Consider the following 27,619-nt stretch of genomic DNA (forward strand, 5'->3'; position numbering starts at 1 on the left):
TGTATCAGGGGTAGGATGGCTTTGTGTTTCAGAGTGGGCATAGAGTCCAGTAAGTTAGAATGCTTAACAGGAATAGACTCCCTATGCTTAACATATACAAAAAGCCAAAAACAATTCCTTGAAAAAACAAGTCTTTCCTAGATGAGTTGGTTGAGAAAGAGCACAGGGTTTGGCAAAACAAATTAAAATTGACAATATGGCAGCCAAAAAGAAAATATGAGAATATTCTTTAAAATGTTAAAACAAACAATAAGAATGCTTTTGAATATACCAGAAGCAGAAAACTGTTGTTTTGGCCATCCTTTGTAGTGGGCAGTTAGTTGGAACAATTACAGAAAAAGGCTTGATTAATTGCTTTTTAAGAGTTGGGATTGCCCTTCTTATCTTGGTATCTCAGATGATCTCATATTCACTTGCTGATTGGCTATTTGCACCTGTATTGCTATCTCTTATTTAGAGTAACCAATCAGATATTTAGAAATAGTCGCATGATTGTGAGAACCAAATAGGCAGCCCATTCCTAAGTGGGGGATAGATCCATGGCGGCCAGGAGTGGAGCAGAGGCTTCCCAGCCACCGCAATGAAAATAAAAGGCATTTAAAAAAGTGAAACGGGAAAATGCCCCCTGGAACAAGGAAGGCTATGCCACCAAAAACGTGGCTCAGCAATGCCACGGCCCAAGGTGGCATTCCCGAGGCAAAAGAGGTTAGGAATGCCCTGGGAACACCCCCCCACACACACACACACACACATTGGCATGGGCTTTTCCTTCTGGGAATTCCCTGCTGCCACCCATGACAGCACAAGTGCCCCTTATCATGGATTAAATGGGCATTTACACTGAAGCAGGATCACATTAACTCCTAAGGAGCTTCACTTCCCCCCTTCAGGATTGCAGCCTTTGAAGAGGACTTGGATCTTTGTATCAATCAGGAACTTTAATATGTTCGAATCTTGGATTTAAAAAAACTTTTGCAAATTTTGACTATTAATCAAGGTTGATTACCTAGTTTATTTTGCTGTTTGATATCTCTTATTTTGTTGATGATATTATATTGTAAGACTTTTTATTATTATTTTAGATATTATATATTGCAAATTAGACAATAACATAAATTGTATGTTACGTATTGCTGAAATGTAGTAATTTTCTAGAATAGGCTTTTTAAAATATGGAAGTTTTTTTAAAGGGATGTTTTGAATCACTGATATATTCATTTCCTTTTCTGGTAGACTGTTGTTCATAGATGTACCCTTAGATTAAGAGTTCTTAATGACAACAGGTTTAATCAGATAAATTGAATGAATGTGCATGTTAAGCACTACGTACTTTATCTTATGTGATATACAGAAAATGTATTCCTTGTAATTTAGTGTGTCCTTTAAGCAGTTATCTTTTGTTTCTTGAAAATTTTGATGGCTACATAATGACTCATTTTCATATCTGCAAAGATTAAAACTCATAAAGCTAAGCAATTTGTATGATTTGAATATGCTTTGTTTCTCTGTTAATGTGGTATTTCTGCATCATTTCACAGTTGATGATAATTTGAATTGTTGGTCACCTACTGTAGGATAATTGTGGTTTTCAAATGTATCTTTCACTAAAAGAACAAACATCCCCTTGGCTATTAATCGTTGGAGGGATATATAGCAGACTTAAATAATATAAAAGGTTGAGCAGAGCCTTCAGCTATGTGTAATAATATGTGTGGGATTGAGGATTTTAGTATGAGAATTGAGTATATCTCCCCCCCCCCATGGAATATTGGAAGGTATTTCCACCTTTATACATCATTTGGTGGGCTACTCCCACACAACTGCTGGTATGTCTGTCATGTGGTTATAGCATGTTGTGTGGTGAAATATCACACTGGCAACATGTGACCAATATGTGGTACATTACTCTACCAGTCCCTAGCCTTTAGAAAGGACAAATTGAATGGGCACACATATTAAGGGGAGACCAACTACACCAGACAAGTAATCTAAAGCAGTTATTGTGCAAAACTATTTCTGTGACTCAAATGCTTAGTTATGGCTGCTTCTGGTGTCAAATATTTTTTTCTTGTTAAAACTGACATGTTTAGTACTTTCCTTCTATGGATATTACTAATTATTAATGGATGTCATTAACAATAACATTAACAATTATTTTGATCACTTTTCTATTTGTAGGTATCTGAATAGTGAACAAGAATGCACAAGCAGCATTTCTAAAAGATTTCCAGAGAAAGTTGAATGAGAGAAATATTGTGAAGTCAAGCAGTTATTCAGGCTTTTGAAAAAGTGTTGGAAGGTGTGAATGGATCTGAAGGTTGTTTAAAACAAACCAGGCTACATCTGCTACGTGTTTCAAGAATGATCAATTTGATGACAAGAAACTAATAGGTGAGAATACTGAGCTTATTTCTTTCTCAGCTTGTGAAAGTATGTGTATAAGATTACAACTACACATGAAGTGTCAAGTTATCGTACAGAAGACCGGAGGGGAGCAGAGAGATCGCAAATACTAGATAGCTCATTGTAGAGGAAAAACACCTGGTGGATATTGTTCGGGAGGGGAGAACTTTTATATGAAAAAAAGTGGCTCTTCATGGCCACTTTATACTGCTTCATTTCTAGCACTGTTATATGTGTGACAAATTCAGATATCTACTTTGGCAAGTCCCAGGCCTTTTCTTAATGCAACCCAGGATTTTCCACATGGTTGATTTGCAAGGCTTGGAACTGCATTCCATGAAGTAGCTCCGCATTCCTACTTTTGCAATGTTTTCCGTTTTCCTGTTCATTTAAAATCAGTTTTATCCTGTCAGCACTGGTTTCCCCAAAGAGCAATTTTTTTTGGGTGTGGGGCGTCATGTCACTCATAATGTCGTAGATTATTGAGATGGACACTCCCCCCACTTCCCTCTAATTTTTTTGTGTGTTTTTGCACCAGCGCATTAGTGATCATGTGTTGCGGTTACAATTTGAGAAGCGGCAAACCCATGCAAACCCCTGTGTTTTAAGTTGCCAGGCCACGAAACCCGTTCTCATTATTCAAGACCATTGTAACCCCCTGCAATTGGCCCCTGGGTGCCCACGAGGCGATTCTGGCAACATTCTGGGAAGCTCTTCTCTTGCGCACATGTGTCTCATCCATCATTTTTTACTTCTGCAGCAACAGGGAGGGTTACTTTAGCATTCATGTGTCCATTTGATCCAGTGTTATATCGCTAATCATGGCTTCATTTTTTAAAAAAAATTAGGGGGGGAAATGGGTGGAGGGAGGGGAGACAAGCAAAACAGTGGATGTGAACAAGGGAAGGGTGTTTAGTGGGGCAGAGAATTAAAGACCGTTTGAAGACGTTCACATGCTCAAGAAAAGCTGGCTCGGAAAAAGGTTTTTTGTGTTTTTTTTAGCCGCGGTAAAAATGCTCGGGAAAACCATGAAGGAATAATAATGGGAAAATGTGCAGAATTTTTAAAAACACAAAGAATTTGATGGCATGCAACAATTTATGCCACTCGTGTGGAAAGGCCGCACCCAAACAATTCCTAGAATCTTTAATAATTAAGATAACCATATGTATGCTAGAGAGAGCTGGGTCTTTGTGCATGTCTCTAAAGTAAAAAAAAAGAAAAAGGTAAAGGTCCCCTGTGCAAGCACCGGGTCATTCCTGACCCATTCCTGACCCAAACGTCACACCTCGGCGTTTCCAAGGCAGACTGTGTTTACGGGGTGGTTTGCCAGTGCCTTCCCCAGTCATCTTCCCTTTACCCCCAGCAAGCTGGGTACTCATTTGCCGACCTCGGAAGGATGGAAGGCTGAGTCAACCTTGAGCCGGCTACCTGAAACCAACTTCCGTCGGGATTAAACTCAGAGCAGAGCTTGGACTGCAGTACTGCAGCTTACCACTCTGCGCCACGGGGCTCCTGTCTCTAAAGTACAGAGGACTAAATGAAAGAAGAAAAGAGATTAAACAATAGTGCATGAATAAGGCTAATGGAATACAGAAGGACAGCTATGCAGCTGACATGGGGAAACATCGAGGAGGGTTCTGTCAGATGCCAGGGAACTCAGGACCAGGTTAACCAAAAATAACACGCATCACACTTCTAAGGGAGTAATTGGTCTCGCTTAGAAAGACTTGAGGCCAAACTGGGCTTTTAATCCAACCCTTCCAACAACAAACTGAACCTGCTGTACTTTCTTCTCTTACACAAAAACTCAGGGTGCATCTGGCCCCAAAACCTTTACAAAGTGTAGCTGTTTACAAACCAGACACTCACATAAATGGAAAGGCAATGAACAGGAAATGGGGATTTCCCCTACCATGTGTCCTAAGAGAGTGACCATGGTTTGTCTTCTTGCTCAGACCAATATTAGCCCTCTGCTCAGTCCAGAACAATATCCAGTGGAACAGCTTGTGGCCCACCCATGGCCAATTATATGAGGGGATTACATTAGCACAGTCTGACCTCTGAATCTATGAGCCACATTTGATTATTTCTGATCAGGAATGAAGTGTGACCAGCTGAGATCAGTCCCCAGATGTTCATCAAAGCCAGGGAAACTTATGTCATGCTCCGAAGTGGCATCCATTTATAATGTATAGTGCTATGAAGCTATTACATTAAAACAATAATCTTTCTGTGTAAAGATATGGCAGCTAATAGCTATGATTTTCCCTTTCCAAACATTTATCGTAGCAGCCCAAATAGAAATACTGAGTGTATCTGAATGTGCATTTATTTACAATTGTACTTGCACTGGTATACTTGTGTTTTGCAGAGGAAATTATTTTCTGAATATGCAGCATGCTTGAACACACTCCATTATAAATGGTATACTCTCATTATGTGTTAAGCTTTAGCTTTCTCTTTCAGTACATCTGTTGGAAAATATGAAAAGTAAAGGAAAGTCAAACATATTGCTTTTAAATTTTGATATGGGTAATTTCAGGGAACACAAAGAAGTTCATTGTTTGTATGTGTGTTTCTTATTATAACTGATAGAGTAGCAGTTATGTTTAAAATAACCATTGTGTAAGAATTATTTTTTTAACCCTAGTGCATTTGAAATGTTTTTATCTACAAGCAAAAGGATGATACTCCTTTTTTATGTACTGTTTTGTCTCTGGGATGCAAGCAATGCTAATGAAAGTGTATCAAAGCCCAATATTGTCATATTCATGGCAGATGACCTCGGCATTGGAGACCTGGGATGCTATGGGAACAGAACACTAAGGTTTGCTAACTGACTTGGTGCATGGGGTACATGCTATTTTTATATGTAGTATGTCTAATCTAAAATGCTTTCGGTCTAGTGCTTTGTAGCTTTGTAGCTTCATGTAGCCTACACATAAAGAATGGAATTACATGGTGTCTGGCGATAAGCAGCAACTCAAAGGCAGCCACACCACACGTGGCTGGATGACAGCTCCTTGCCTTGGGGGCTTGCGCAGGGAGCTGGGTCTACTACACTGCGCCCAGGCGGCCCGGCCACCCTGCAACTAAGCAACTGCGAAGTGCGGCTCCATGGGTGACCTCGTTGTGCTGGTGGGCCGCATGCTGTATTCAGCCCCGGCGGCGCATGCAGCAGCTTGGGAGGGTCCCTCCCTCCCCCAGCACAGCCAGCTCCCTGCTCTGGGCTGGAGCGTGTAAACCGAGCTGTTTGCAGGCTTGGGGCAGCTTGCACACTCCAGCCCAAATTGAGGGAGAGGGGGGGCGTCTTGCCTCCGTGGGCCGCATAAAAGCCCTCCTCGGGCCTGATACGGCTGGGGGCCCTATGATTGACACCCCTGGTTTACAGTGAGCGCTTGGCAAGGGGGGCTGGGGGGAGGCTGGCGACTTTTTCGCAACCCTAAGATTCAATTACCCACAGTTTGAGAAGCTCTTGTGTCGATCAGATATGAATTAGTATATTTAATGTATATATTTTAAAAGATGGATACACTGAAGTTGGATTTCATGACTGCACACAAAATGGTGTTTCTATGATTTAGATAATTCCTTTTAAAAAGGCTTCATACAAAACACTTCATGCCTCAGTTCCCACAGACATCTATGGGAATTAGGTATTGTTGTATACAATAACTCTCTAGCAGTTTTGATAACTACACAGTAAGAACCAGAGAAACCAAGGTCAGACCTTGTCAAGGTTAGTAGAAATTTGCTTTCTTAGATATATAAAGAGAGACAGAGATATAGAGACAGAGATCACAAGCTCCTCAGGACCTCTTTCACACCACTCAGATACAAACCAAACATTTTATAAAAACAAAGTGTATAATTTGCCCCTAGGATGACGAGCACCCCCCGGATATTGTGTTTCCAGACCCCTCAGGCAGTGGTCCTACAGAAAAAGAGAGATCCCTTCTTTCCCCGCCTATACATTTGTAGATTAAGAGCAAAACATCTCTGCACTGACCTCTAACCATGTCTGTGTTGTAAAGTGATGTGTTTGCGTGCCCGCACACACACAAACATACACACAAACTAGCTATTTAAGCACAAATTAGCAGGAAATGCAAATTAATGTGAATGAGGTTTATTGTTTATTTAATTTTATTTTACACAATGTATTAAGAGGCGAGGTAAAATGATGTATAGTGGCTAGGTTATACTCTGATTGCTCAATGGTATGCCAATATGCCAATATTGAAATTGAAATTTAAACAATGTATACCTTGCCTTTTTTCCTTCATAATGGCTAACAAATTGAAACATAAATAATAAAATCACATCTTTAAAACTTTTAAAACCAACAAAACACATAATTAAAATAATTAAAACCACAGCTAAAATACATAGAAAAGCATAAAAACAACAATCAAATTTGGTTCTTGTAGGTTATCCGGGCTGTGTAACCGTGGTCTTGGAATTTTCTTTCCTGACGTTTCGCCAGCAACTGTGGCAGGCATCTTCAGAGTAGTAACACTGAAGGACAGTGTCTCTCAGTGTCTCTCAGTGTCAAGGGTGTAGGAAGAGTAAAGGAGTCTCCCAGCACAGATCATCCTTCAGGGTGACCAAGGCTGTTTCAGTCCCATAACCAGGCCTAAACCCAGACTGGAAAAGACCGAAACAAATCAACTCATTCAGGAAAGTGTGAAGTTGTCCAGCTACCACCTATTAAATCACCTTGTTCAAGAATAGAACATTTGAGATGGGTTGACAGTTATTGAGATTTCCTGGGCCCAGGATAACCTTACTGGAAGGTAACCTGGGCCCAGGGTAACCTTACTTTTGTTCCAAAACACAAATCCCTTAGAATGTAGTTCCACTTGCTACATTTTGCTTAAGATCATAGTGGGCACATGCACATTAATACCTAGCATTTTGCTCCTTAATTTCAACATTAGATAAAATATGAAAACAAAACATAAGCCTGAAACTATGATCCTTCACACAATAAGGGGCATCTAGCCCATTGATTTCAATGAAATGTTCCTAATGCTTCATGGTAATAGGTTGCATGTTATAATTCATTGACATGTAACTGTTCTTCCAAGGATTGTACATGTGTGTGGAAGGTATTCAATAAACTGCACTGTAGAAAAAATGTACCAACTTCTTAAAGTAGTAGAAAAGAGCAAGAGTCCAGTAGCACCTTAAAGACTAACAAAAATATTTTCTGGCAGGGTATGAGCTTTCTCATCTGAAGAAGTGAGCTGTGGCTCATGAAAGCTCATACCCTGCCAGAAAATATTTTTGTTAGTCTTTAAGGTGCTACTGGACTCTTGCTCTTTTCTACTACTGCAGACAGACTAACACGGCTACCCACTGTGAATCAACATCTTAAAGTATTCTAACAGTGCCATCCTAAGCAGAACAATGATTTTCTAACAGTGCATTCCTGAGCTTTCGGCATGCGTGGACAGTGGGAAGGAGGTGCCACTGCATTGCCTCCTAACCTGTTTCCCTGGTGCCGAAAACTCGAAAAAAGCCTTTTAAAGGCTTTTTAAATTTTAAATGGGGCCTTTTACCCCATAGAGAACAGCAAGGCTGTGCCTGCTTAAAAGCAGGTGCAGCACCGTTGTTCTCACCGCTGGCGTGCCGGACTGAAAGGGGACAGGGAGCCTAAAGGCAGCTCCCCCCCCAGCATGCCCCAGAAACGCCCCCGGGGGCACCGGAACACCTCCCGGAACACCAATGCAGGACTTTACACTGGTGGGATGCCGGTGTCCTGGGATGGCACTGCTACGGCAGCGCCAGTAGACTGGCGTCGGGGCCTCCTCGCCAGCATTGAGGCCACTTACAGCAACCTCAGAAGTCAGGAATGCTCTGTAAGTCCATTGAAGTTAAGCATCTTAGAATGGTTAGGATGGCAATCCTCTTTTCTGTGTATCTAGAATGCAAACCCTTTACAACTTTTGTTTACATTCAGAACTCCCAATATTGATAAATTAGCTAGAGAAGGTGCCATGTTGACTCAACATATAGCAGCCTCACCACTTTGCACTCCAAGCAGAGCAGCTTTTGTGACAGGCCGGTATTCAGTCAGATCAGGTAAGATATGTTTCTAAGTTATTTAAATATTTATTTTTATTTTATATATTATTATTTGTAATTGCAGATGTAAATATTGCAAAACAATTTAAATCAGTACTGTAATTATGCTGTCCTATATTTTCAGTTTTATTAGGTAAATTTTAATAACTAAAATGCACTGTAACAGAGGAGATTCAAACTTACTATTGTTTGGTTATACTTTGGAACACAATATTCCAGTATAATTTCAATCTATAATATAAACATTATTTTATTAGTATTATTGAAATCATATACTACCAAACAGAAAAATAATGTATTTTTTCGGAGTACACTTACATTAATTGTTCTAGTATACAACAAAAGGGATCCATATTGAATCATGATTTTTATTCCCAGTCTGAAGATGTATCAATTGTCAATTCAGGTACTTTGTCCATTTAATTTACCAAAAATGCTTCAGCAATTCTATCACAATGGTTTGTTTCCAATGTTTTGTAACAACAATCTTTGATGCTAGAAATATATATTTTTTTCAATAAGGCATTTTAATTACATACATCAGAAAATTTAAAAATGCAACACACATGAACAAATTCTATTTCTATTTCATTAATTATGAAAATGCACCTTTTGTTCCAAACTTTGTAATCAAGAGGCATTTCCTCATATATGTTGGCTCTAACTTCAACCTCTCAACACTTCCAATAATTAAATCAAATCACTTTATAGATCCTGTTAAATCTTTGTGGTATAAGATGCTCTATGTGAAAAAATTTATAATGCATCTCTCTCGTATTCAGAGATTAGAAAATGATCTAATGGATTAAAACAGATTCTCTGTTTTACTCCATAACTGGAATACCTCGTTTCATTTTATACCCATTTATTTCTATATCTATTTATTTTTATGTGCCTGCTGTGGTGGACTGCAGAAATCACTGGAGAGGGATAAAATTTGGGAAGTTCCATCCCCACAATGCAGTTGTGTGAGAGTTCTAAGATAAATGATAGCTTAGCTATAATATTCTTGAAACCTGGCACAGTGACAGTTGTCCTACAGTGTTGAATACTGAGTAGAAAGCAGATCATCTAGCCCTAGAACTGAGAAGAACAAAATGGGAAATATTTTTACCTCTTCCACCCCATGCTATACAGCAGAGAGGATAAGGCAACTACAACTCTAATTTCACACCGAACCACCTAATTCCAAAATACTATGAACTGTATTGGCTTGAAGAGTCCTTGAAGAGTGAGATTAAATAGAATCAGAGGAAGCCCTTTTCCTCCAACTAATTAACTCCCACCCACATGCACACTCTGGGACTCTTATGTTAAATGCCTGTAACAGCCTGGACTCATTGGTAGGCTTAAGGTCAGAGTATGTGCATGTCACTGCATATATCCCCATCCTAGGAAGCTCCTCCAGGATACAAAAGCTATTCAAGTGCCGTCAGTCTTTTTAAAAAAAATTCCACTTTCTAACTGACATTCAGTTCCCATCAACATTTGACAGCTACCAGAGAAAAATAAGCCTGTTTATTCACTGGGCTTTTAAAAATTCTGCATGTGTGTGCGAGAGGGGTCTTCTTTTCTTTTAATTGACTGGCTAATATTTTTCTACATGCTAAGGAGACTTTCCCTGACCTGGATAGCCGCAGGCTAGCCTGATCTCATCAGATTTCAGAAGCTAAGCAGGATGGGCTCTGGTTAGTATTTGGATGGGAGACCACCAAGGAACACCAGGGTTCATGACATGGAGGCAGGCAATGGCAAACCATCTCCAAATGTCTCCTGCCTTGAAAACCCTACAGGGTCTCCATAAGTCAGCTGTGACTTGTCAGCACACACACACACACAAAAGAGAGACTATCCAGAATTCAGAAACAATAACTTTTTCTGCAGCTGACCCTGTAGGGGGGGGAATGGAAATTAATCCAGTCCCTTATGTGGGGCAATATCCCAGCACTCACTTGTTGCAGGATATACCACCTGTGTAAATCAGCAGAGTTAAAAACAGCCAAAATACTATTTGGAGGAAAATTAATAGCACACATATTTAGGATAAAGAAAACTGTATTTAATAAAATATTATAAGGTTCTGTAAATAAACAACATTTTCTCATTAAGAGGTTTGTAGTACTTTTCTTATATTAACTGAAACATTGTTACTACTTCTTAGTGTGAGGCAGAGAGTGGACACAGAGTTATACTTAGAGTGAGACTTCTGACTGAAACCTGACTGAGTGCTGAGTGAATCTGACTAAACGACAGTTGGAAACGTCCGTTAAAACTAACTGCCCCCTGAAGGGAGGGGCCGACTCCACAGGAGCACAGAGCCCCCTGCCAGTCAAACTAGGCCCCAGCGTTAAATCGAACAGACCCCACCGCCACAAAATTGCCCTACTGATCACGGGATGGTCAAGCCTGATTTTATTATTTATGTTTTCAATTTGTTAGCCACCTTGGTGGTACTTATGAGGGCTGGAAGTCAGGGTATAATTTTTTTAAAAAGTAGATAAATAAATAAAATACAACGAGTGACAACAAAATGACACAAAGGAGTGTCTTATTCACCTATGAGACCATCAGAATGTAATTTCTGTTTGCTGAACTGGGGACAGTGATTTCAGCTGATTCCCCCTTCCAGTGCAGACGCCGCCCCCCCACCCCTACTCCCCCTATGCTGTTCTTGAGTGTCTGGTGACACCCAGGAAAAACATTTGGAGGGGCTCAGAGGATTGCAGCAGGAGCAGGAAAGTCTTCTTTCTTGGATGGTTAGCAACGCACCATCACCTGCATACAATGAAAACTTTATCAAGTTCTCAAAGTGTTTACCAGTTTCTTTAATTGCAGTCTTAATATTTATAAAACAGGCAGGTTCTCTTTTCTTATCCTACCCCAAATGTCTGATTTCTCTCACACTTTTCTGCCTGTATGAGGTCAAGGAACACATCTTGGTCATATCTTATAACTAAAAACAATATTAACAAACAACTGAAGCCATGTTGTTGTTCTTGCTTATTCAGTTAATTTTGTTCAAAAGTAAAAGAGGGAGAAATTTCCTGATAAAAATGTAAAATGAAAGAACTATTTCTTACTTTGATATCAGTACTCTTTCAAAGTCAAATGCTGTTCTCTTTCTGTATTTTGAAGTGTATATATTTTGCTCATGAACACTTTTTTAAAATGTAACATTCCAAAGTAATTTTTATTTGTTCAGGAATAGCTTCTTTACATCGGACTGGAGTGTTCTTATTTTCTGGTGCTTCTGGTGGATTGCCTTCCGAAGAAATAACATTTGCAAAACTTTTACAGCAAGAAGGTTATTCTACAGCTCTTATAGGTATGATTAATATGCGCTTGTTGGTATTTCTTGTCACCACCCATTAGGTAATATTACCCAGTTTGGCTTCTATTGATTCTTTATCTAACACAATGGTTCCCAAACTTTTCGGGCTACCTCCCCTTTGGTTCCACAAACCCAACCCCAGTGCCCCCTACCCTATCCAACACAGTTGAAGGGGCCCACCTCTAGCACCCCTCTGCTGCCCCCTTGCCTCTTAGTGCCCCCCTAAGTAATCCCACCGCCCCCTAGGAGTGGTACTGCCCACTTTGGGAACCACTGATCTAACACATCATATGGATTAATAAGGACTTGCCTTTCACAGTTGATCATTCCCAGAATCACCACAGATGGCAAAATATGTGAATCTTTGGCAGGGAAGGACTGAGAGACCAAAATGGCCTGGAAAAATCCCTGCCGTCTTCCCTGTTCCACTCCCTCTAACCACCACCTCTCCCAATGGGTGACTTTTGTATAGCACCTGGCTTGGCATCATGATTGTGCTGGCCGGCCAGGCAGGCGAGCTGACCACTGACATGGGGGCAAGTTTCACAATTACCCAGCCATGGGACTGGGGCCAGATGAGTTGTGCAGTAGCAGTGGCTGCCAGGCCCCGCAACTGCAGCCACCAGAGGAGTCATGCAGGGGTGGCCACCAGACACGTTGTGTAGGCTTGGCAGGTCATCCAGGCCAACCAGCAGTGGGACTGGACCATGTGAGTCATTCAGTGGCAGCTGCTCAAGTCAAGGTGATTTTTAGGAGGCAGGGAATGCAGCCAGAACTCTCATGCCTGCTCTCCCTCCCTGCATGTTGACTGAGCACAGAGGAAGGTGGGGTCTTGTGGTAGAGGTAAACTATACCATGTGGGTGATCTACAGACTGTTAATAGATGAAGTTGCTAGTGGTGAATCTGCAAATGGTGAGACTCCATACCTCATTTTTCCTCTGGTTGTAGCCTTTTAAAGGACTTCTGTGCTCCATTTGGTGCTTGAAAGCAATTTTATCAACTACTGGTTTAAATATTTTCAAAAGGAGGCTGTCATTTTTTGCATTTATCTTAGAACGAAAGACGCATCTTGATGCTGATATTCTCCAGTTTATACACTTACTCGACCAACCAGTCTCTTTGTGTTGTCGAACAGTGAATGGGCAGTCCATTATGCCCATTATAATGGACACTAGTTGTTTACCCATCATTTATGTATCTTAGGGGCACTGAACTTTGATTGTAAAAGTAAAAGGTATGCAGAAAAGAGCAGCCAAAATTATCAGGGAGCAACTGCGCAATAAAGATTGGTTAAAACACTTAGGACTGTTTAGTTTAGGAAAAAGGTAAATAAAGGGAGACATGACAGAGGTCTATACAATTATGCATGGTGTGGAGAGAGTAGACAGGGAGAAGGTTTTCTCCCTCTGTCATAATACTAGAACCCAAGGTTATCCACTAAAGCTGAAGGGTGGGAGATTCAGGAGAGGCAAAGGAAGTACTTCATCACTTTTAAACCATGGAACTTTCTGCCACAGGATATGGGGATGGCTGCCAACCTTGAAGGCTTTAAAAGGGGACTGGGCCAATTAATGGAGGATGGGGCTATTATTGGCCGTTAGTCATGATGGATATCTACTCCCTCCAGTTCCAGATGCAGTATGACTCTTTATACCAGTTGCTAGCATGCGTGGACAGTAGGATGCTGTTGCAGTCATCCTGCTTGCGGTCTTCCTAGAGGCAACTGGTCAGCCACTATGTGAACAGAAGGCTGGACTAAATGTCTTTGGTCTCATCCAGCATGGCTCTAGTTCTGTTCTTTTGTTAGCAGAATAATGACAGATTACTCAAAACAGGAAGGAGGTCATAGGAATGTTTTTATGTGTATGACGGACTAGCTGTCTGGTTGGACATTTGAATATCCATCTGAAATCTGTATGTGTGTACTTCTCTGCACTTAGGAAAGTGGCATCTTGGGATAAACTGCAATAGCAGTAATGATTTCTGCCACCACCCTTTAAGCCATGGATTTGATTACTTCTATGGGATTCCTCTGACCAATCTTAGAGACTGCAGACCTGGACATGGAAGTGTGTTTGCGAGCGGGTTTAAACAGTACACTCATACAGCTCTCCAGTTCATCGGGATTGCCCTAATTTCTATGAAGGCTGTGCACTATCTTGGTCTTCCCAGAGGTCTTATCAGAGCACTAGGCTACTTCGTCTTAATGACCTCAGTGTTAATTGGACTATTGCTGCTATTGTGGTATAACTACCGGTATTTAAACTGCATCTTGATGAGGAATTACACTATTATTCAGCAACCCTGGACCTATGAAAACTTCACAGAAAGGCTTACAGGGGAAGCCAAAAGGTTTATAAAAAGGTATGTGTATTGGTATTATGCTGGGTTGAGTTGTTTACAAGGGAATCTGTAATGTGTTGAACGAGCAAAATATTCATTTGAATCTCTGTACTGCATTATTATTTAAAAGTCAAATAAAAAAGAGTAAAGATGGGAGCAAAGACTGTTTGGCCGGTCGGGCTGCCCCCCAGAGTCTGGACTGCAGCAGGTCACTTTCCAGACCTGCTGGAAGTGAACACACCCACGCTGGAAGTGGCATGCTAGAGGGGCAGGGCCTTCAAAGGCTGGCAGTGGGCTGGCAGGGAGAAACCAGGAAGGGCAGTGCTTGAGCCAGGAGGAGGCCAAGGACAGTCTGCCAGGCCAGGAAACAAACGCTGAGGGTTGTGGCACGGTGCCAGAGGAGCTGCCAATGGAAGAGATTTGGCCAGAGCCACCCGAGGGCTAAAATGTGGATGAGACTGAGATCTGGGAAGCTACAGTTTTGTTTTGTTTTTGTTTTGTTTTTTAATGTTTTTTATTTGCTTTTAAAGATATGGGGTACAGAAAGGGAAAAGGGAAGAAAAGGGGATCCGCAGTTTGAATGGACTTGAGGGCTGTAGTTGGCAGTGGACCATGGGAAGGGGCCAGAAGTCTGGGGCTTCAGCCAAGACCCCTCCCTGGCCTGTGAACAGGGAATGGGGAGACTCAAAAGGTAACAGACTGGTGGAAGACATCGAGTTGTGAACACAGCTTAGGGGCATTAGGTTGAGAGCTAGGGCCAGGCCTGGGAGGAACCTGTGGGGACCTCCCCCAAAAGTGGGGGCTAGGGACCTGGTCTGAGAGTGCCCCAAGGACTGGCAGGCTACAATGGAATTTATAGGAATCCCTCATTCCAAAAGATTTATGGATCATTGGTTGAGGGTTCACTGGGGACAGAGAACAGATGGATGGATACCTAGGGAGGAGATGGCCAATTACTGAGATGTGCCCTTAAGGTGGTGGTACAGAGGAGTTGGGAACATCCTGCAAGTGAGGGGAGCTAAGTTGGAGTGTACCGCAGAAAACAACCAGATCTGAAGTTAACTACCTGACTGTAACTTGGTGAGAACCATGTGTGTATAACTGGATACTCAATAAAGGCACCACAGTTGTTGGAAAGACTACATCTATTTATTGAGATGGAACTCTGCCCCAAACCCAGCCTACTGCTGGCTTCCACCCTGTCCTCAGCATGCCTCCCCTCCCCTACACAACGACCCATCGCACCTTCCATAGCGAAATCTGAACTAGCTGCTTTCCAGGTCTCGTATTCCACAGTCCAACACAGAGTAAACACTCAGATTCTGTCTTTTCCAAAAGGAAAGTGACCCTGTAAATCCCTGTAAATCCCTTCTCTCAGGACAGTTCAAGACAACACATTGCTTAGTTTGAATCAGCAGAGCTGCATAACCTGATTGCCATGCAGTCCATATGCAATACCCCACTTGCGGTAGGTGTCAAGAACTATCTTGTACTCCTAAATCAGAGGGTTTTCAAGCCCAAAGAGACCTCAGTATATAAAAGGTGGATTGTGTTCCGATGGGTGAATCACAGATTGTGCAGACACACTTTACAAGTAGCTCCTAAGTTTCCTTTATGCTGAAGTCAGTGGCAGTGGTTGCCTAGAATGGAAGACATAATATATATGTGTGTCTCAGTCATTACCTACCTGAAATTATTATTCATCATCTAAATAGCACATTTATTTTAATTTACAAGAGGCTAATAGTGAAAAGACATAAGTACTCAAGTGCTAATTATTTTAATTTAACATTACCTTCGGTGTACTTGACACTCATGCCTAGCAAGAATGTCTCACGCCTTTAGAAAATGGTCCTCTGTATGAAGGGCATTGTGAAATTCTGAAAATATCTGAATCCTGGTGTAACTTGGTTATAATTAGAATAGACCCTTTTGTTGTTTGCTCACTCTTTATTATTAAGGAAAACCAAACAACTCACTTGAGGGGAGAATCAGGTAGAGAAGTACATTGAGAATTATAGAGATAATACCTGTTGATCACTTTCTTTAGTGTTCTCTGAGGTTTTATGTAATGATCAATGAAAGCAATTGGCATAAAGTGCTATTCTACTCACATTTGGCATAATAACAGTGCAATCCTAACAGTGCACACTTTCCTGGGAGTAACCCCAACTGAATAGACCTGAGTAGGATGGTATGATAGTAAAGCAATCCTAAAAAGGCCGTACTCAAAATCCTACTCAGTGGAGCTTACCCCCTGGAATGTAAATCCTTAAAACATATTTGCAGCATCTATCCACCTGAGTTCACATCTCTGTTGAAACTGCCATTTGAAAGTTGCTGGTTTATTTTTTTCATAATGCTTATAAGTAATTAAACAGCTCATTATGAAAACTGTTTTAATTAGTAAAAGCCTACTGAGTATCTGGATCTCTGAAACTGTTCCCTAACCATTAGAAATAGCTCATGAAATTCCTTAATGCTGAATGTCTCTACCAAATTTAATTTGCTTATCCACCAGCACAACACACTAAATGGAACCAACTGTATTTTTGTTTGTTCTGCTCATTTGAACCATTATTGTAGATTGATAAAGTGAAAAACATGGTCATATTTATTTGGAAATAATGTATCAGTATATATCTGTATATACATAGGACAATGGCACTGATTTCCCACGCAAGCAAAGTGAGGCTCAAAATTTTATAACAAACATTCTTTCCATATGTTTACATGTAAAGTGCCACCAAGTCACAGATGATTTATGGAGAGCCCAGCAAGGGGCCTTTTAAGGAAAGTAAAAAGCAGAGGTGGTTTGCCATTTCCTTCCTCTATATTCGCTCTGAATAAAAATCAAAGTTAGGGTAAAATAATAAAATAATAAAAATTGATGATTCTGGGAAGGATGATTTGAAGAAGAGGTGGAAAGATCTTCTATGGGGAAAGGTTTTCAATTAGCTGTTTACCAATTCATGATTGTTACTGGGCCATACCAGAGAATTACAGAATAAAATTATGTTGTTGTTTTATAGATTACAGCAAAGCTTTTGACTGCATGGATTATGAAAAAAAACTATAGATGGTTTTAAAAGAAATGAGTGTGACACAGTATCTGATTGTTTTGATGCACAACCTTACTCTGGACAAGAGGCTACTGTTGTATGTTTATTTATTTGTACCTCACCTTTCTCCCCAAAGGGGACCCAAAGTGGCTTACATTGTTCTCTCCTCCATTGTGTCTTCACAATGTGAGATAGGTTAGGATGAAAGTTTGTGACTGGCCCGAGGTCACCTAGCAGGGTTCCATGGCAGAGCAGGGAAATAACTTGACAGCACATAACATACATACACACATAATTTTTAATGTGGCTAAATCAGTGGATACTTAAATCTAGAGACTGGATCCATGAACAGAGAAGATGGATCTTTCTAGAAATTTGAAAAATGCTCCAGATTGGTAGGGGGAAAAACCCTGAAATCTTTTTTAAAAATACATTGGAAGGTTAAAACCTGCCAATGCCATCAGTGGCTATTGCTAGGCAGCCACACACTTACTAGCTTTCAAGCATTGGCTTCGGTCAGTGAGGGAGCAGTACCTTTTCCAGGAGTGTTTTGGCTTTTGAAGGAGACTCATGAGACCAGGCACAGCAGCAACCACTGGGCAACTTGCTACCTTGCAAATTGCATAATTCCCCCAACTGCTTGCTACTGTTCAACAACAGCCACCTCATGATAGCCAGTATGGTGTAGTGGTTAGAGTTTCAGACTAGGATCTGAGAGACCTAGGTTCAAATCACCACTCTGCTGTAGAAGCTCTTAGTGACCTTAGGCCTGTTATACTTCCTCAACCTAGCGTAACTCACATGATTGTTGTGAGGATAAAATGGAGGAGCAGAGAATGGAGCCTTAGCCAGGCAAGACAGACCTTTCAACAAAGCTGAGAAAAGCCCCAGGTTTGCAGAAAAATCTGAAATTAAAAAAAACGAAAACACACACACATTGGGGGTTTACCCCTCCCCCAATAATAGAAGCAATGCTTTAAGAAACAAATATCCTCAGATGCTGTAGCCGTTGCTGTAGCTTTAAAAAACAAATATCCTCAGTTGCTGTTACTGGGCAACCACAACAGTATTGCCAAGCCTTAGTTTCTGTAAGTATAAGGCAGGGGAAGAAACCAGGGCCCTTTCCAAGGCTGTTTTGGCCTTTAAGGGATGACTCCTTGTGGCCAAAAGGCTGTACGAACCACTGGGCAACTTGCATGACTCACCCAAGCCAAGCTGTTTGCTACTGTTCTACAGTAGCCACCCCACAAAAGCCAGTGTGGTTAATGGTTGTAATTTCAGTTTGCTACCCGAGAGACCAAAGTTTGAATCCCCATTCTGCCCCGGAAGTTCACTGATTAACTTCGGACCAGTTATACATTCTCAGCCTCACATACTTTATAGGATTATTGTGAGAACAAGCGACCATTATCAAAGCAATTAATTACAGATGAAAATAAATAATCTCTTATGGTTCTGCACCAAATTATATTTTGGTTTGATGGGTCAGATTTCATATTAAAATGACGCTCATAGAAAACAACCTTAGAAAAATTATTAGAAAATACTCTCAATTGATTAGCATGTTCCTGAGTACCAAACACATACATCCTGCATTAACCAAATAATCTTTAATTTAAGAGGAATTCCAGAAGTATGTTTTTCTTTTGTGGCTTAGTTTATTGGATCTTCACTGATAAGTGTATTTTTTTCTGTAAAGCCTTCCTATGTAAATTGAGCTACCCTCTATGGGGTGCTCAAGTTACTATTCTGAACTGGATTTGTTTCCCCACTCTTACAAACGAAGCCAGCTGGATGACCTTGGGCAAGTCACAGGTTGTTTTTTTTTCCTAGAGGGTGATAAAGGGCCTAAGCAAGTCTCCTCTGAAGTAAATATTTGGTTATTCAGTGGGGCTTGGTCCCAGAAAAGTACTGTTAGGATTACTGCCAAAGCTTATTGATAGCTTTTTGGAAAGTAAAGCCTGTATCATTCATTTTTGATGCTGTGTATCTAAAGATTTAAAACTGTGAAATGGGAATGAAAAAATAAGTAGCAAATGTATGTCACTATTTGGAAGCATGGAAAAAATGCTTTCTATAGGAATAGATAACAGAGACATACAATTTAAAATTGTATAAACCTTTCAGTGACAGACATGTTCTTCTCATTTCTATTCTGTATGAATATGACAGTAAAACCCAGCCTTTATTTGTTCTTGTCAGTTTTCATTTTTTTCATTTTTACATTTTAATTTAAATTTAGTCCCATTTTAAATGCTATTTTGTTATGATTCACGTAAAGCTATAAAATACTACCTGTTGATTTAAAGCAGCATCAAACTAATATAACAGGTATATTATCCAGTTTTATCTTTATGAATATTCACCCCTTTTTTTGGTAAGGAAGTTAAAAATCATCTTTTGCTGAAGGGTGAACCTTCTAAATATCATATGGTATAGCAATAATTATCATATGGTATAGCAATAATTCCCATAATAATTAAGGATACCAAGAAAGTAATTATGAGGGGAAATGAGGTAGCTACATATGGCTTTTGCACAACTTCAAGTTTAATTTATCACAGAGGACACTTTGAAAAATACTTCTTTGAATAGTAGACCCCCAGATTATTTCCATATGCTTGCTTCAAAAATCAGTTGATTTGTTGTTTCCACGCAGAAATTGAAAACTTTATTTCTCTCCCAATCAGGTAGCCAAATTTGTTAATTCTTTATCACAATCTGAGTAAAACAAAAGCCGAAAAACAAATCTTGACTGTCCCATAAAGTGGCAACCAGTGTAGAAGTTTGTAGAAATCAAGTACAAACTAGATTTCAAACTACGGAAGAAAAAGTCAGGTAGAGTGATCGGATAGGACATTCTTCTGGTAAGTTTTAAGGTTACTGGCCCTTGTTTTGGAATTTCTATCTCCCAAATTGACCTAGGATTAGTGGTATATTTATAGTACCATTTTAGTATAATTAATACTCTATTGATACAAAAATTATCAACGTTATGGCTGTAATTTAATTCCACCCACGAAAGAATTCAGATGTATTTGCAGTTCCGGACTGAATTTTGAGGAAGTTTGGCATAATGTACATTTGTTTTGCATATAACCGCCATACTTAAATAGGAAAAACTTAATTGAATTTGTACTGACACTTTTGTTTTAATCAACCCACCTAACCTTTCTCTTCTCCTGCAGCTCCATATACATTAATAATGTAATCATGCACTTTACAGACTGGGCTTCAGCTTTATTGTCTCTCTTTTGACATATTTTTTTCAACAAATTAGAGAAGGTAATAGAAGGCTATGTTACCTGAACTAGACCCAAAGAAGGGGAAAGTAGCTTAATATGGGGTTCCAGAAAGGAATAACACAAGAACTTGTAGTCTGTGTATATCAGGGTAGAACTCAGTAGGAACACCCGAAAATAAAATTATGAAATGAGAGAGAGAAAGCGATTGTAAACAAAACAAAAAAACAACTTTATTGAACACAATTTAAAAATAAAAATATAAAGAACATACATTTACAGCCCATTCCTGAAAAAAAGCGCCAAAAGTCCTTAGGAGGCGGCATGACCTTGCCACCAGTGTAAGTGTGTGTAATCGTGTGATTACACGTACTTACGCTGGTGGCGAGGCCAGTCCTGCCAGCGGGCGAGCGCCGCAGGACCACTCCTCGCCCCTCCACTGGTGCAGCCTCTCTGTGGCTCTGGCAACAGCATAGAGAGGCTGTGCCGGCGCAGGGGGGCAGGGCAGGGCAGGCCCAGGGAGAGGAGCCTCCGGTTAGGTGGCCTCCTATCCCAGACTGGTCGGTTATGCCGACGGCAGGAATGGCGGTGCTGCGCCTGCTATTTAGCAGGCACAGCCTCGCTATTTTCAGTGGGGCTTTTGGCCTTGTTGAAAACAAAAAAAGCAGTGAAACTGCTTTTTTTGTTCCTGCGGCGTGCGCGAATCGGCTTAGAAAGAGGTGCCGCTGTGCCTATTTCCCGCCGGCTCCGCACGCCGACTTTTCAGGAATGGGCTGTAAGCATCTGAGAACTGATTTCCTAAGCACTCACATATATACAAACACACACACACACACACCAAGAAGAGGACATTCCTTATTAGAGTGAAATGTAAGGAAATTGGGGAGTTTAGGGAAGGGGCATACAACTTTAAATCCAGGGCTTGAGGTCTGGAGAAGTCCAGGGGTCAAAGCAACAGAGGCCTGAAGAGCAGAGCAAGGAGCCACCAAAGCAGGGAGGGAAAGCCTGCCAAGTGCAGCAGGGGTTCTCTGAAGGAAACCAGAGTTCTGACCTGCAAAGATTTGGACCGGAGATCTGAGGGACAATTTGTTGGGTCTTTTATGAAAAGAAGGACCATGATCCGGGGGGGGGGGGGGTGTTGGCTGTCCTGACTTTAGCTTGGGCCAAGATAAGAAGTTTGAATTTTACTGGCAGGTAACTGATACCATACTTCGGTGGGAAAAAACTGGGGAAATTACCTTGATTAGGCTATTTCCTCTCCAAAAAAGATACAGAAAAAAATGAGAAAGAAAAAACATGGATACAAAAGAAATACTAAATAGAAAAACAGCCAAATAAGATAAATAACACTAAGATGATTACTACCCATAAAGTTAATCTCACATGCATAAACCGATATTTAACAACTACCTTCTTTAGCTTCATTGATAAAACCAAATTACTACCCCTTAGTTTCTTAATAATCTATAGCCATAATGCAAATGTGTTATTAGTTTATATCTATTAGGGTACTGATTGAGACAATTCTGCATGGGCACAAACACCCAAGTGAGGCAAAAACCCAAGTGAGGCAAAAATGACTAATTAAATTAAGGGTGGAGGGCAATGCCTTAAATATCCTCCCTGATTGAGTAATGACTTAAGTGTCTTTCTGGACTGAGTCATCAACCTCAGGTTGGGCAGATCTCAGGTTGGCCAGGGTGTTTGTAGACACTGAGTAATGTACTTAGCATTGAAAAGTCCCTTGTTCTTGAGCAAGATTTGCCACATACCTGGGGGAGATCGCACTTTAATTCCAGCAACAAATTCCTCTTTTTCTCAGACTCTCCATTATCATGGCTAAACCGTAAGCTATTGCTTTTATCACTGATATGGCTCAGTGTTCTTCTCTCTGACCAAGAGGCAGATACATGTGATGTACAGGGCTAAGTCCATCCCTTCTTTATAAAACTGCTAATTTAGAAAAATTGTCATTTATAAAACTCTTTGTGTATTGGAGAAGCCAAAAGCACCCAGTCAGAGCCTTTGGAAGGAGATGGGAGTGGGAGTTGGAGAGATTACGCCGGTTAGGGAAATCTCTGTCTCATAGCTTAACTTCAGGCAGAAGCTGTTAGATTTGTTACATAAAACCTGGTAATTTAGTAGAATGTTCAAAGGCTATTGTGTGCAGCAAAGCCCATCTGATCTCTGTTTGTGCCAGGAACAAAATTACTTGGAGCCTTTTTCATCTATTCAAACTAATATACTTGATTTATTATAGGAACTAAGATTTATTATAGGAATTTATTATAGGATGGCGTAAATATAGTTTCCTAATCTAGTCTAACTAACTAGGATGGAGGAAGATACAGGACGTGCATCCTGCCCTCGTGGTTGCAAGATGGAGAAGGATGCATGCATGCAAGTGGAGGTGTGAAAAGGAGGAAGGACGTTTCCTGAAAATAGCAATCTACACATCAAAGGGATAGTGTTCGAGCAGTAGACAAAGGATGCCCAGTGCCTTGACCCCTCTGTCTCTAGTCAAGCCCCCTCTGAAGTCTGAGGTTAACAGACAGCGCAAAGTCCTTCACTTACAAAAGAAGCTGACTGGTTTCATGTGAATGCCAGGAGGGGAATACACTGGTTGTTAAAATCTAGAATTTAGCATACTTAGGCTATGGGAAGCTAAGTATAACATCTGAACACCTTTGTACAGTGTAACGGTCCAGCTTTATTAGATCCTAGGTTCTTTAAAAAATATTTCACTACCATAAAAAATAATTATATGTATAGCAATTGTATATAGTGACAAATTAAGCATATGTTAAGGAACGTGATTCTGGATTTTCTGAGGTTTCACTGCCCTGTGAGTTCCTGCTTTATGCAAGTTCTGGGTTCTGACTTTATTGTCCTTTTCAAGAAATAAAAGTTAAGACATGTTGAGAAAGGAAGGTCTGTCTTGGTAAATTGTGTAGAAGAGAATGGCAGTAAATTTTCAAAGGAGCTGTTTGCTGAAATGCTTCAGTTAATAAAACAGGACTTTAACTGTTATTGTCAAATTTTCCTCCCACTTACAAGCTTATGTGCCATTCAATTTTCAAGGTCATGAAAGAGGTAGTCAATAATTTTTTCCTCCAAAGTTGTTTGGTGTAAGTAAAATAGACATCCCTGATTTTCTAATCTAAAGGGTATTAATAAGCGATATCCTTCTTCACCTGAGAGCCAGCTATCAATCAATGCCTGGTAGATATAAAAGGCAAAGAAATAAATGATTTTATACACATCTGTATGACCCATTGATTAGATATCCCTTGTTTTGCAGTGGCATATTACTTTGGAAGGTGTCATCTCCTGAAAATAGCCATATGTAATAGATGCAGTTACTTGCATCATTCCTGTATTTATTGCTATAATCCTATGTTCCCATTATATGCTGTTGCAAGATATAAAAATTCTTCCTTTGGTATTGTTTTCAATCACTCTGTTGTTTTGCAGTGCTATATGGGAAATGGGATTTTTGTCTTATGATTTTTTTGGTGAAGGTTCTCGTCTTAGCATCTCAGTCTGATTAATTTTTTGTAGATAGCAGTTAATGAATTTCCATTCCCAATCACTTCTGGCACAAGGATTAAGGTGATATAATCTAAACATGCATAGATGGCATGCACGGAACAGGAAAATGTATTTGTACAAAATATAATCACACACTATGGCCTGGATCCATACTAAGTTTTCCCCTAATGCAAAACACTTTTCTCAGTGGAACAGAACATTCATGACTCCCCTTCCCATTGATCTCCCCACAATACGGTTTATGGGGGACAGGGGACCCTCAGGAACACTATGAGAGGCAAATTGGGAGTCTGCAGCAGGAAGAGGGAATTGATAGAAATTGCTTCACCCCTTCTGTTAGCAGAAAATTTAGTCTAAATCTACCCCATGTGGATTAAAAACAGAGGAAGGGGTACTAATCAGTGTAAGGTAGAGAGGTTTTATCTGTGGAGTGATTGTGGGGTATGGATGTGTGCCAGATGGCAACCAATGTATTTAACTGCATAGAAGTAATTGGGAACCAAACTACTAAGAACTAAGCCACAGTATCTCTGTATTGCTCTGTCTTTTTGTTTTATTAAATATAAGACACACATGGATAGAATCATAGAGTTGGAAGGGACCATACAGGCCATATAGTCCACCCCCTGCTTAATGCAGGATCAGCCTAGAGCATCCCTGACAAGTGTTTGTCCAGCCTCTGCTTAAAGACTGACAGTGAGGGGCTTTAGTTTATATGGCACTAGTAATTTATAGCATATTTATAGAGAAGTTTATATCTGGTCTAATATTCTGAAATACAGCATGTTATATTTTCTTCCCTTATTTTTCTGTTTCAGAAACAGTGAGGCACCATTTCTTCTTTTCCTGTCTTACCCTCACGTCCATACAGCTCTTTTTGCCTCTCAGGATTTTGAAGGAAAGAGCAAACATGGTTTATATGGGGATAGTGTGGAAGAAATGGACTGCAGTGTAGGTATGTTGTTTGATTACTCATGAAGTTTACAACTCTGGCGCTAACCACCTTTTAAAAATATCAGCAACATTGAAACACCTCCCATGTTTGGTTGTAAGAAAAGAATTAAGACTGTTGTGGTATATCACTCACAGAGAAGTAATCCAAAATGATTTCAGGATATCCATCTGAGCTGAATGGTTAATCTTTGGTGCATGAGGCAACCTAGTAAATGATAAAGTCTGTGTGATTTTACCCATTTTAACTGTTAAAAGGAAAGCTGGGAAGAGTTAAAGTGTAGGCTGAAAGAGATTTTGCAGCTATCTTCACAAGAACTTATATGACAACGTCTTTATCTTGACGGTGAAACTAGAGGTTACAGGAGATGCGGAGCTGCCATCAGTCTGTGTCTTTTTTCTCTCATCATCACCTGTCAGTGCTGGCAGCAGAATAACGGCCAGCATGAGGATACTTTAACCTAGACATTAGGAAGATGTGGGGATTGGATCAAACAACATGGAACATGGACAGATGTGTAGTGTATAGTTCAGCCCATAGATTCACCATATTTGGAAAGCCTCACAGCAAAATTATAGTCCCATACAATTTATGACAAGAAAATAGTGTGCATGTGGATGGGTATTTCATTTCCTATAGTGCTTCAGCTTCATGTGCTGGGACAGCTCACAGAGGCCTTCCCGCAAAGCCTGGAATGTGATACAGAAAGTCCGGGCGCTGCCCTTGCAAGAGTAGCCCAAGTTGTTGAGGGGTGTGTGGCAGACGATGGAGTCCTGGGTGTCGTGGAGGGACCGCCATTCAGCAGCTGCGCTTTCTGGCTTCCACACCAGGCGCACGGCCAGGAAGTCCTGTAGGTTGGGTTTGTTTGTTTTTTTATAAATTTTATTGGTTTTTTTAATTACTATAAATTCTTCATAATTTTAACAACAGTTTAAAAGTAATGTCAAAGTCATGGTTATATCAATTGTTGTCTTGATTACAAATAAACATAAAAAGAATAAGTTGACTTCCCCACCACCTCCGTCTACCTCTTAATAATGTATTACAATCCATCGTTAATATATTCTGATCCTAATATTAATCTCATTCTAAAGTTTCATATCTTATAAATTTTTACATTCTGGATCAGAGTAAAGAGTAACGTTCCATTTTTCCTAGATCTTATACATTTTCACAATAATTCATCCAAGCCTCCCATTTTCCCATAAATTGTTCATTATCTCTTTGATTTAATGTAGCGTATTAATTTCTCCATCTCCACCAGCTCTAACATTTTAATAATCCAGTCCCTTTTTTCTGGAACATCTGTCCCTTTCCATTTGGCTGCATTAAACAATCTTGCAGCCATTGTAACAAAATCATACTAAATAACATCATCTCCGGTATTTTAGGAATATTTTTCTGTATAATCAATCTTATTTCATTGTGAATCATATCCCAAAAGTGTTTCACCTTATCACAAGTCCACCACTTATAAAAAAGAAAAAAGAAAACCAATATCCTTATTACATTGCCAACATATTCCTTGAAGTGGTATTCACATTAGTATTAATAGTTCAAAAATATGTTTATATTTCATCCATAATCTATATAAGGAGGACTTGATTATATGATTCCGGAATGATGTCTAAATCTTAATTTTATTATACCGTAAATAGCCATGCCACCCATTTATATTGTCGAAGCCTTCCAAATCTAATAGTCATATTTGAGCCAATCCTTTAGCCATGATCTAATATTTCCTTCTGCATTTGAAACCGGTCAGTCAGATGTAAGAACGGGATCTCTTTATTCTCTCTCATCTCCTCGGCCAGGTTACGTAAACAAAGGTAATTTTCTCTGACCTTCATCTCCATGGCTAATTGATCCTTGACTGTATTCTGATTATTTTGTGTTGCTTCAATCTGTTTTTCTTGACCTTCTATCTTCTACTTTGTTTTCTTATGTCCTTCCATAACTGTTTTAACTGAAAAGTCCATTGCTTGCATATCTGTTTTCCTAGTCACAGGCAGGTTACGTTCTTGATCTTCTATCTTCTTCTTTGTATCCTTGTGTTCTTCCATAACTTTTTTGACAGAAGAATCCATTGCTTGCACGTCTGTATTAATAGTCATCATTTGAGCCTTGAGATCTTTTATGTCTTCTGTAACCACATCCAACTTCTGATCATTGGTTTGTGATGATTGGTCAAGAATAGTCATCATTGAAATCAGTTGAGCCATCTGTGTTGATATCTGTTTTAATTGTTTAACTGTCACCTCAGATTGTTTGGCTAACATGTCCTGCACTTTTTTCTTCATGTCTAAATTCTGTGAAGTTTCCTTTAATTCCGTAAAGGCAGGGCTATATAGTAAGCCAGAACAGGGACAAGTTCCAGACATTTACATAGGTAACTAAGCCGAGAAATTGATGGTCGTCTAGCAGGAGTCCATTACATGTAAATAGTAGGAAGTATTTCATTGACCAGCTTAAATATTTTTTTCAAGCTGAAAAGATTAATATTTAGCCTTAAAATAGCTTTTGAAAGTTAACAGTACCAACGAGTTTTACCGGACGCTCTAGGTTGGCAAAACCAGGAAGTATTCCGGAAGTTACCTCGTCACGGACCTTCTATCGTCTCTTCTCGATGGTTGTTACCTT

General features: G+C 40.1%; 1 protein-coding gene across 1 annotated transcript in view; it reads left to right on the top strand.

Moving 5' to 3' along the window:
* STS (steroid sulfatase) overlaps positions 1–27,619 on the top strand; it is a 109,201-nt gene that overhangs the window by 27,227 nt on the left and 54,355 nt on the right. The window contains exons 2-6 of the mRNA XM_056861862.1: positions 5,057–5,233; positions 8,372–8,493; positions 11,699–11,821; positions 13,769–14,192; positions 24,846–24,982. Coding sequence (XP_056717840.1) covers positions 5,057–5,233; positions 8,372–8,493; positions 11,699–11,821; positions 13,769–14,192; positions 24,846–24,982 — 983 coding nt within the window. The remainder of the gene's footprint in view (positions 1–5,056; positions 5,234–8,371; positions 8,494–11,698; positions 11,822–13,768; positions 14,193–24,845; positions 24,983–27,619) is intronic.

The sequence above is a fragment of the Euleptes europaea genome, chromosome 16 (genome assembly GCF_029931775.1).
Source record: "Euleptes europaea isolate rEulEur1 chromosome 16, rEulEur1.hap1, whole genome shotgun sequence".
In the NCBI taxonomy this organism is placed as follows: Eukaryota; Metazoa; Chordata; class Lepidosauria; order Squamata; family Sphaerodactylidae; genus Euleptes; species Euleptes europaea.